At 30.8% G+C, this 12,287-nt stretch overlaps 1 protein-coding gene and 1 long non-coding RNA gene across 2 annotated transcripts; both read right to left on the bottom strand.

Moving 5' to 3' along the window:
• Positions 1–1,131: 1,131 nt before the first annotated feature.
• Positions 1,132–2,452, bottom strand: LOC127171272 (uncharacterized). The gene is made up of 3 exons (XR_007828491.1): positions 2,419–2,452; positions 1,711–1,752; positions 1,132–1,289 (listed from the first exon to the last, which is right to left on the bottom strand). It is a non-coding gene; the product is annotated as an uncharacterized LOC127171272 (long non-coding RNA).
• A 260-nt stretch (positions 2,453–2,712) lies between these two features.
• Positions 2,713–10,461, bottom strand: LOC127166666 (uncharacterized). The gene is made up of 16 exons (XM_051112129.1): positions 10,337–10,461; positions 9,287–9,610; positions 7,373–7,717; positions 6,886–6,924; positions 6,166–6,387; positions 5,445–5,486; positions 5,320–5,367; positions 5,115–5,156; positions 4,769–4,822; positions 4,637–4,669; positions 4,298–4,351; positions 4,166–4,198; positions 3,832–3,885; positions 3,512–3,562; positions 2,898–2,945; positions 2,713–2,765 (listed from the first exon to the last, which is right to left on the bottom strand). The coding sequence occupies exons 1-16, from the start codon at positions 10,380–10,382 to the stop codon at positions 2,713–2,715; spliced, it is 1,488 nt and encodes a 495-aa protein (XP_050968086.1). The 5' UTR covers positions 10,383–10,461.
• Positions 10,462–12,287: the final 1,826 nt, after the last annotated feature.

The raw sequence follows: 12,287 nt of genomic DNA, 5'->3' as shown, positions 1-12,287 counted from the left end.
AAAACTTGTTTTCCCTTTGATCTAAGTAGATTCTAGCAGATTTGGTCTTGTTTTAATCATGAACACACTTCATTTTGATCAATTCAAAACTGTCAAAAAAAAAAAAAAATATATATATATATATATATATATTCAAATTTAAATGGTGTCTTTATTTAATAATTTTGTGTATATTATTATTAACGCTTAAACTTATAATTTTATATATGTTAAAATATATATTATGTATATATTAAATTTTTTTTAAAAAAAAAAAAATCACATTAGTAGATCTACACAAGCTTTGATTTTACTTATATAAATGTTGATGATAATAATAAATGTTTCACAACAAATTAGTGTATAAGAATGATTTCTGAAGGATGATGTGAATTGTAATGTAAATTATATATCCAAATAGTAAGCAGTTATTTTAAATACTAATATTGTGAAATATTGTTACTATTTAAAATAACTGCTTTTGATGTATTTTGGATCAAATTAATACAGTCTTGGTGAGCAGAAAAGACTTAAAAAAACAAACAAAAAAAACAAATCTTACTGTCCAAAAACTTTTGACTGATAGTGTGTGCAAACTTCTTTTTTTTAATCTTTCTAAAGTTTCAATCTACACAAGCTTTGATTTTACTGATTTTTGCCTGTTTTAATGATCAGAAAAAATTAAGAACATACAGAAAAATGAACAGCACCATTTATAGCTACAGAAATGAATAGCACCATAATCAAAAGTTCAAGAGGTTTACACAGCTAAAAGAAAACTACAGTTTTACAAAGTTGTTTTTTTTTTAATGCAAGGCAAGGTCCCCATTTCAAGCTGTTTTTCAGAGAAAATATGGGCTTAGTTATTAAAATCATGCCAGCGCTCTTTCTGAAAACAAGAAAAAAAAGCTATATGAAAATCTATATGAATAGATGACAATATAGTATATTTATAGGATATATTTATTTATTTATAAGATATCTATAGGTTTTAAAGTTATCAAAATGAAGAGTATCAAATAGTATTAAGTACTGTGAATAAACAGTAGTACTCTACAGATAAGACAATATAAAAATACATCATATTTTGTTGAACTACTTGTAGATTTTCACAGCTCACAAAATCAGCTGCTTTCCTGGAAATGTCTGAAACTTTAATTCCTTCGATACTTTTCTCTCAACGACTCAGACTCTTCCAGCTATCAGTAATAAACCCAGAACGACGGCAGTAACGAGCAGAACTCCGCTGATGAGGCCGATGCGGATCCAGGGGATCTCATCCGAGAGGAACTCCTGAAGATCACGATGACCTGAGAGAAACGTCTCGCATTAAACACACGTCACTGAAACTGGGAAAGATGTTCGTGCTGAAGGTTCATCTCAGTGTGATGTTCTCATACTGTTCATCAGATGATCGTATTAAACTTCAGAGCTTGATTTTCAATGAAAGCAGAACTCAAAAAAAGCATGTAAGACTGCTGCAGAGATATCTTGGTCTGAAATCTGTTCTGCTTTTTTGATTATATAATCACAAATATATTAAATTATATATATAAACAACATTTACCATGACATACAATGCATACATGACATGCTATGTCTTCAGACTTGGAATAGAGAGCACAGGTTTGTTTACTTCATAAACTAAATTTATAAATGAACCTTTTTAAGGCATAAATGTGTCTCAGTGTTTATTATCTACAGTCGACCAATAACAAACTCAGTACTTACCAGAAACAGGGCCTGTCTCAGGGACTGATGAATCTGTCATCACTAGAACAGTGTTAAAAAGCAGAAACGGAATAAAATGACTAAAACTGCTAAATAATAATAATAAATGTTAATAATAAATCACTGTAATAAATAAATTCTCCTATTTCACACTGTTCAGTTACTGCCTTAGATTTTTAAGTGTAATCACCTACGGTTATACAAGTCGTTTCAACTTAAATTATACTGAACTGACTCAAAAAATCAAGTTTTGAATCTCATAACATATTAAAGAAGTTGAAATTGCACAATTTATTTTATTGAGTTAAAAACAAGCCACCATGACTCTACTGATCATATCATTTCTTTTTTTTTTTTTTTTACTATATATGCATTCTGTATATTATTATTATGATTTTTTTCCCATTGAAGTAAAGTTGAGATTAGATTAAATACTTAGACATAAAAACAGATAAAAATTACATTTTTATATTATGTTGCCTTGCCATCTAACCTAAAATAAAAAAGGGCTAAAATGACTAAAACTAAATAATAATATACATGGACTACCTCAAAAACTACATTTATAATTACATATATATATATATTATTCATTTGTAATTAACCCCTTAAAATGCATAAGTGTGTCTCAATGTTCATTATTTTTATTACTACAGTCAAACAAAAACAAAAACAACAAACAAACAAAAAACCAAAACTTATTCTTACCAGAATCAGTGTGTGTCTCTGTGACTGATGGATCCGTCGTCGCTAGAAATAGAACTGAAAGAGAAAAAAATAACTAAAATTAATACAACTACTAAATGATAATATGTAATAATTAATTAAACTATTAAAAAAAATTAAAGTAAAATACAAATTTAAATATATATAAATACAAACAATCTATTCAAAATACAAATAAATCTTTAATTAACTTTAATAACATAAGTGATACTTAAATAACATTTATAAACAACTCTCTGAAAGCATTTATTTCCAGTTTTTTTCACAGAAACAAACTCAGTTCTTACCAGAATCAGTGGCTGTCTCTGTGACTGATGTATCTGTTGTCACTAAAGTAGAGTAGAAAAAGAGAAACAGACTAAAATGAATACAACTACAAAATAATAATATAGAATAATAATATTAATTATAAATTAAATATATAAATAATATCCAGATAACACACACATACATATACTTACCAGAATTGGTCTCTGTGACTGATGTATCTGTCGCCACTAGAAATAGAGCTGAAAGAATCAAACACAGACTACAATTATTAAAACAAATAAATAATAATTATAATGTTAATAATTAATTCTCCTATTTCAACTTCAGTTCAGTTGCTGCTTAAAATTTTTTAAGTGTAGTTATCATAGCTTATAAAAGTCATTTCAACTTCAATTATTTTAAACTCAAAAAAAAAATAAATAAAAAAAAAAAATAAAATAAAATAAAATAATTTAGCTTATAAAAAAGTTGAAATTGCTCAACTTCTCTGTCTCTCTAATGAAATACTTAGACATAAAAAAAACACACTATTATATTATGTTGGAAACTAATGTAATATAAAAAAGTATTAAAATGACCAAAACTACTAAATAATAATAATACAATAATAATAATGATAAAAACACAAATTGTTCTTTATACAAAATAAGCATATGTCTTCAGACTTGGAATACACGTAGTGTAAAGTATGCATGGACTACCTCAAAAACTACATTTAGAATTTATAAATAACCCCCTTGAAATTCATAAATGTGTCTCAGTGTTTATTATTTTTACAGTCAAACAGAAACAAACTTATTCTTACCAGAATCAGTGGTTGTCTCTGTGACTGATGGATCCGCTGCTAGAAATAGAGCTGAAAGAGAAAAACAAAGACTAAAATGAATAAAACTACTAAATAATAAATATCATAATAAATCAATAAATTTAAACAATTAAAAAAGTGCAACAAACTTTAACTAATATAAAAATGAATGGAAAAATATTAACAAAAACTTTAACATCTCAGTGATACTAGTGATACTAACATTTATAAACTAAATTTATAAATGACTGTCTGAATGCATAAATGTGTCTCAGTGTTTATTATTATTACAGTCAAACAGAAACAAATTCAGTTCTTACCAGAATCAGTGTGCGTCTCTGTGACTGATGAATCTGTCGCCACTAGAAATAGAGCTGAAACACAAAAACACAAACTACATTTTTTAAAACCACTAAATAATAATATATAATAATAAATAAATAAAATTAAACTATTATAAAAGTGCAACAAACAAACTAAAATTAAAGTGAATGGAATATATATATAAAAATCTTGATATTAATAATTAATAACATCCCAGTGATACTTAAATAATATTTATAAACCGCATTTATAAATGACTGTCTGAATGCATAAATGTGTCTTGGTGTTTATTATTATTACAGTCAAACAGACTCAAAACTCAATTCTTACCAGAATCGGCACCTGTCTCTGTGACTGATGGATCTGTTAGGGTAGAAAAAGAGAAACAGAATAATAAGAAAAAAACTGCTAAATAATATTAATCATAAAATTAAATATGTTAATACACATACATATACTTACCAGAATCAGTGTGTGTCTCTGTAACCGATGTATCTGTCGCCACTAGAAATAGAGCTGAAACACAAAAACACAGGCTTAAATTAATACAACTACTAAATTAAATGTAATAATAATTTCATAAATGAAGCTATTAAAATGCAACAAAATTAATAAAACTAAAATGAAAATGGAAAATATAAAGATAAAAAAACATATTCAAAATATTAGTAAAATCTTTAATAACATTCCAGTGATACTTAAATAACATTTATAAACTGCATTTATAAATGGCTTTCTGAATGCATAAATGTGTCTCATTATTATTATTACAGTCAAACAGACGCAAAACTCAGTTCTTACCAGAATCGGCACCTGTCTCTGTGACTGATGGATCTGTTAGAGTAGAAAAAGAGAAACAGAATAAAATGAAGACAACTGCTAAATAATATTAATCATAAAATTAAATATGTTAATACACATACATATACTTACCAGAATCAGTGTGTGTCTCTGTAACTGATGTGTCTGTCGCCAATAGAAATAGAGCTGAAACACAAAAACACAGGCTAAAATTAATACAACTACTAAATGAAATGTAATAATAATTTCATAAATTAAACTATTAAAAATGCAACAAATTACTAAAACTTAATTAAAATGAAAATGGAAAATATAAAAATTAAAAACATATTCAAAATATTAGTAAAATCTTTAATAACATCCCAGTGATACTCAAATAGCATTTATAAACTACATTTCTAGATGACTTTCTGAATACATAAAAGTGTCTCAGTGTTTATTATTATGACAGTCAAACAAAAACAAACTCAGTTCTTACCAGAATCAGCGTCTGTGTCTGTGACCGATGGATCCGCCGTCACTAAAGCAGAGTAGAAAAAGAGAAAAACAGACTAAAATTAATAAATCTACTAAATAATAATAATAATAATAATAATAATAAATTAAAAATAGAAATAATACCCAGAAAACACACACACACACACACACACACACACACACATATATATATATATATAGTTTACCAGAATTGGTCTTTGTGACTGATGAATGTTTTGTCATTAGAAACAGAGCTGAAAGAGACAAACAGACTAAAATGAATAAAACTGCTAAATAATAGTCCAGATAACACAAACACACATATTCTTACCAAAATCAGGGCCTGTCTCTGTGACTGATGTATCTGTTGTCACTAGAAATAGAGTTGACAGAGACAAAAACAGACTAAATTTATACAACTACTAAATAACAATATATGAAGCCTTTTCATTTGCAAAAACAGAATCAGAACAGAAAAAATGCATTCCAGTTAATCTCAATCAAACTGCAGCTGGGTTATTTTAATTAAGCAAAAATAATAAAAAAAAATTCTGCTGACTAACAATAAAACAATTAAAACATGATAACACAATCATTTAAAAAAAACAAAACAAAACAGGATTTCTGGAATTTTTAATTTAAAAAAAAATGCTGGAAGCAATCTGCGCTTATACGTCACTCATTGTTTACACTTTGCACGTAGATCGCGTCCCTGCAATAATTAAATATGTTGAATAAAACAAATATCCATTATGATATTATGATATCCCATTTTATTAACCAGTGTCTTTGCTGCTGACCTTCGATGATCCAATTCAACCATATTGATAAGCAAAAATTACTTTAGATTAACATTTGTGCTTCATTTTTTTTTTGATCTCCTGCATAAATGTACTTTTCTTTCAGCCTGAAGTGAATTCATTTCACTTTTATGACATTAGAACACCAGTCATTGAAAAGCATTCATTGACTAGTACTCAGGATATGTGAGGAGGTCGCTGTGAGTGAGTGTGTGTGTGTGTTTGTGGCCCTGATGAGCGTCAGTACAGTACCTTCGGCTCTCTCAGCATATGTCAGTGTTGGCACAGAGCTGCTGCTTTGAGTCTGAGAGCTGCCAGCATATGAGTATGTGTGTGCTGGCACTGAGCTGACGCTTTCAGTCTGAGCGCTCGAAACAGACGTCCAAACTGGCACACTACTGCTCGTGTCAGTATGAGAGAGAGCACTGGAGCTGGAGAGAGACGCCGTGCTGCTCCGCACCTCGGAAAACACAGCTGACAGAATGAGAGAGAGAGAGAGAGAGAGAGAGAGAGAGAGAGGTTACATGACAACACTGACATCCAGGTCTCAAAAATAAAAAGACAAATTTTAACTTATTTGCCTCCAAATTATAATTAACACAAAAAACAACAACAAAAAATTATGCCTGTTGTACTAAATATTAATTGTGTTTATACACTACCAGTCAAAAGTTTTTAGACTGTAAGATTTTTAATGTTCTGCTCACCAAGCCTGCCTTTATTTGATCCAAAATATAGCAAAAGCAGTATTATTTTGAAATATATGTACTAAATAACTGCTTTCTATTTGAACATATTTTTTAAATATTATTTATTTCTGTGACCAAAGCTGAATTTTCAGCATCATTTCTCCAGTCTTCAGTGTCACATGGTCCTTCAGAAATCATTCTAATATGAAAATATATACATGAATGACTCTCTGAATGCATAAATGTATAATGGCTTATTGTCTACAGTCAAACAGGAACTTACCAGAATCGGTGCCTGTCTCTGTGTTTGATGTATCTTTCACTAGAAGAGGAGTTGATTGAGAGAAATAGAATAAAATTATTAAAACTAATAATATAATACAAATATAATATTATACACATTTTAATATGTGAATCGTGAAGTATTTATATACTGAATTTATGCTTACTGTCTTATGCTTACTGAAATAACTATCAGTTAGTTTATTTTTTGTTTATTTAGTTTATTTTTTGTATAAAAATAATTACAGTAATGAGAATTGTCGTAAAATGTACCAAAATATATAAATATAGATACAATATAAGAAATGACTAAAATGTAAATATTTGTGACATGAATTTTAATGTGAATTCAGAGGGAAAATGTGTCACAAAAAACAAAACAAAAACAAAAAACAATGTAATAAATACATAAAACAAAAAAGATGCTACTTCAAACATAAGTATTTTTTTAAAAAAAAGAAAAAAAAAAGACTGAAGACGTTCAGTACCCCAAACAGTGAGCATGTAGGTCTCCGGGAATCCACTCCGCGGCGCCTCGAAATCGATGCCCTTGTAACGGCACTGATAAACGCCCTGGTCGAAAATACTCACTGACGTGATGCTCAGAGAGAAGATACCGCGACTGATGTCGTGTTTGGCCGGTAACTTCAGGATGCTGTAATCAATACTGACTTCCACCTTTCCAGAGCTCAAGCGCAGGATTTCTCTGTCATCCTTCAGCCACTGGATGTAAATGTCTTCCCATGGTTTATTTTTAGGAATATTTCCAAAACACTCCAAAGTGACATCGTCACCCTCAAACGCGTCAACATAATCGGTGAAAAACTCTGGTGCTGCAGAAACACAAGAGAGTTTTATATTACACTTACCTACTGAAACTTTAACTACAGATTGACTGATAAGATTAAGTCTTATGAAGACTCTTATGAAGATTCTAAAACAGGTTCTGATTTAATAAAGATCTTATTTCAAAAGAGAACCTTATGTTCTTCAATGTCTATTGCAGTTATGGATCTGCTACTCTGGGCCTGACAGGTCAGAAGTACATTTTTGCAATTTAAATTCTAAAAAAATATAGCTGCAAGGCCCGATTACTGGGTTTCAAGTGCTTTAAGGCATTTAAGCGCAAATTATTATTATCATTATTATTATTATTTTTATTTTATTTATTTATTTATTTTAGAGGTAATTTAATATAGAAATATTATGTTTTGTGACATTAATGACTGTTATAGTGCCAATTGTGGTCTGATCCGCTTGTTTAGAATCACCTGTTGCATATGCTGACCAGGTTTCTTGAAGTTTTGAGTTTTCCTTGAGTTTTTTTAATTTTGGGTAAATTCGGACAGCCCCTTTTCTAAATAGATTTACTACTACTATTACATTTTGTTGATAATTATTGGCCTAGAGAGTCTAGAGAATTGTACTGCAGTGTTTTTTTTTTTCGAAAAAACCTACGACTAGTTTGCAAGAGTAAGGTTTTTTTTTTCTTACATCTTCTCAATCATTTAACAAATAGTTTGATTGACAGCAGTGGTTCTAGAAGCAAAGTTGTACGAAATGGGGAGTTCTATGGTATGATATGACTATTGCGTGTATGTGCAAAAACTGTGCGACGTACGATCGTTTGCGCCATAGAAAAATTAAAAAGTCATTCAAATTTCTCTCAGATCTTTGAGACCATGAGTGAAACAGGTGCACAGAGTTTCGTTTTGACCAGCGTTCGTTAACCTTGTCTAATAGGTGCTCAAACTTCGTCGGCCAATGGCGGCCATGTTTTTTAAGATACGCAAATGTCCTTATAGACACTTGTGGCACTTTTGACCAAGACTGTTCACACCAATTTTGATGCTGATGGGAGAATTGGTTGCACAGTTATAGCCATTTTTAATTTTTTCCTTCTTATAGCACCACCAAGTGCTATAGCTTTGTGATTTTTGTCCTACAACGAACAGATCTCAAGTTTGGCGAACAGATCTCATTCTGTTCAGGAGTTATAGACATTTTACTAAAAGTGGCCCTGCCCCTTTCAGATGTTTTGCAGGCCCTTTGCAACCATGAGTCGAAAGTTCTAGGACTAGGTTTTTCAAAAAATGTGAAATACCCCAAAAAATCGCTCACAATTGAATCTGAGCGTGAGCCAAGGATTCCAATGACATAAGACACTTGAGCCTGCGACTGACAATTTAGGAGTTTTAGTACTTTTGTTCGCTGTAGCGCCCCCGTCAGGCCGAGACTTGGTGACGTTGTAGGCGGTGTGAGTACTACCATCCCTCCAAGTTTCAAGTCTCTACAATATACAGTTTGGTCTGCACGATCAGTTTTACGTGGAGATGGCTGATCCGTGACCAACAGGGGTTTCAGTGCTCTGCGTCTATACTAGTAGTTACTGTCGTACTTACTCGACACGTGTAGCAACACAGAAGAAATGGGTTTTGTTCCCTCCCACAGACATTCATATATCTCCCCATCGTTCAGCATCAAATCTGACAGAATGAGGGAAAAGTCCATAGACTCCGTAGGATCGCTGAGGAAGTTCACACGGTCTTCAAACCCTCTCCCGACCGTGACGACGTCTCCTTGCAGAGAGATCACGTCTTTGCCCATCGCCTCCCAGTAAACTTGCAGCTCTTCATCAGGGAATCCTGAACCATTGCAGGCCAATATCACACTTTCTCCAATGTACGCCTGTACCTCCGACGTCTGAAGGTAGAAACCTAGACAGACTGGAAAAGGAAATACATTCATTCTCAAACCAGAGCTTTTAAAAGGAAAAGTTCACCCAAAAATGAATATTTGCTAAAAAATAACTCATCCTCAGGCCATTCAGATTTGGAGAAATGTGTCATTCCATCACCGTCTCATCAATGGATCCTCTGCAGTGAATGGGTGCCGTCAAAATAAGATCCAAACGCTGTAACAAATCCATCATTAAAATGTGTTTTTAACTAAAAAAACACATCCATAATCCATAGTAACGCAACAGTATTCTGGTCTGAATCAAAAGAAAAATCTGTTTACAAGCCAAAACAGCTCTAAACAAATATGTGGCTGGATTTTGATGTGAGAGACAACTGGAGATGGATTTTTTAACTGGAGGAAGTGTTATTATGGATTATGAACTCATATTTTAGTTAAAAATGTCTTAATGATAGATTTGTTTCAGCTTTTGTCTTCTCAAGATGTGAACTGATGGACTGACAATTATTTGTGGATTATTGTGATGTTTTTATCAGCTGTTTTGACTCTCATTCTGACGGCACCCATTCACTGCATTGGTGAGCAAATGATGAAATTACACATTTTTTTTTCTCCAAATCTGATGAAGAAACAAACTCATCTACATCTTGAATGATCTGAGGGTGAATTATTATTATTTTAATTTTTGGCTGAAATATTCTCTCAATATCAGCAAATGCATATACACCAAACAAAAGAAATTCATTACTTACCATTGAGGGCTAGAATAAAAATGAATGTAGTCCCAAGAATATGCATTTCCTTTGAGAACACCTATTAGATAAATAAATAAAAAACTATTATTTGAAACCTAGTGCATGCTATTATACTACTAAATAATATAACAGTCAGTGATATTGAGGTGGGAGCTGTAGTGCACGTGGTGGACGGTGTTTTGAGCAGAAGAATGATCATCCAATCACCTCCTGCTTGAGCCGCCGCCTCTGTCACTCCCACAAACGCTTCTAAAGCTTTATTTAATAGTGCTGACGTGCGTCACACTGAGCCTGTAACCAGAACCACAGAAAACACTCCACATACTGCAGTCGAACAATCTCATGCAGTAGGGGCTCTGGTTAACAAACTACTTAGTTATAAATAAAAATTTTTTTTTTTTTTAAATGAATTGTTTTACAGATTATCACAAAATTATGACACTTATGATATGAATTTAACTGTTAGACACAACACAGCAATTAGTTCGATTAGTCTAGAGTACATGGGATTTCAAGCATTACTGCTCCTACAAGTTATTTTAGTATTATTTACATGCTATAATAGCATTTATTAATATAATAATTTAGCTTATTTTTATTTAAATTTTTATTAATATATGTAAAGATATATAAAAAAAAATTTTTTTTAGAAAAACTATTTAGCTCGAGTAACTTAATTTGTTTTATTAATATCATAATATTATTTTATTAATATTCTATTTATTGTAATGTATTTTATTATTTATTTGTATCAGCTATTTGCCCAGAAGGGATTTTTTAAAGTTTAAATTTAACTTTTAGTTAACTTTTACGACGGTTATGTACTTTTTTTTATGAATACGTTTTTCAACAGATTAGCACAAAATTATGACACTCACGATATTAATTTGTTAGACACAATATAGCAATATTTAGATATTTTAGTTTATGTCTAAAGCACATGGGATTCCAGCCAATATTGCTTCAAAAAGTTATTTTAGTGTTATTTATATGCTATTATAGTATTTATTAATATTATGAATTAATATTAAATATTAATATAAAAACACTTTTGTCATTTTTATTTATTTATTTTTTTTTAAGAAAAACTATTTAGCTTAGCAACTTTAATACTTATTAACTTATTTTATTTCAGTTTTATCAATAATATTAATATTTTAGTCATTTTATTGCATTTTATTACATTCGTTTTCCAAGGTGATATTTTTTGTTTAAATTTAACTTTTGGTTAACTACTACAAACCTGGTTATGTTTTTTTGTCATTGCAACTAGAGATTTAACTAGTATTTCCTTATATATGCTGACTGAAAGAAGACAAACACTGTCAGCATCTGATATATTTTATATTAGATATAAAGTTTGATGACAAGGAAAACAAAATTAAGAAAAACCAAACAACCTAAAAATATTCATGCATTATGCAATAGATTGTATTACATGAGACATATTGCACTGTTTACACAAAGCATTTTATATACATTAATATATCAACTTATTGCACCTTAACTTCTTTGCTTTATTTTGTGCATTTCAGCATTCAAGCATTCAGCAGTAAAATGAGATGTTTTTTTAATATTGTAAACCAATATCAATTGTACCACAGTGAAGCCACAGTACTGTTTGAAAGAGCTGAAGTGAATGATAAAATGAGGAAATTCAAGCAGTACTTACCAAATCTTCAGTTATTCAGTGGTTATGACAGGTTCATCAGATGTTGCTGCATTTATTCAGTGTTTTTTAAGTCTTGAGTTCAATCACAATGAAGTTGAGTGTGCTTTAGGGCAAGCAACATGCTGAACAGAGAGAACATGAATCCGGCGGATCTGTACGTGAGTGTCATGCCGCACAGATGCTGCTTTATGTTTAGGGCTCGAGGTGACATGGGTGCTAAAATATGACCTGACGCAACATCACAATTACATTAGACCGCAGTAATGCCATTACATT

The sequence above is a fragment of the Labeo rohita genome, chromosome 1 (genome assembly GCF_022985175.1).
Source record: "Labeo rohita strain BAU-BD-2019 chromosome 1, IGBB_LRoh.1.0, whole genome shotgun sequence".
NCBI classification, from domain to species: Eukaryota; Metazoa; Chordata; class Actinopteri; order Cypriniformes; family Cyprinidae; genus Labeo; species Labeo rohita.
This window is presented reverse-complemented; position numbering and strand designations above follow the sequence as displayed.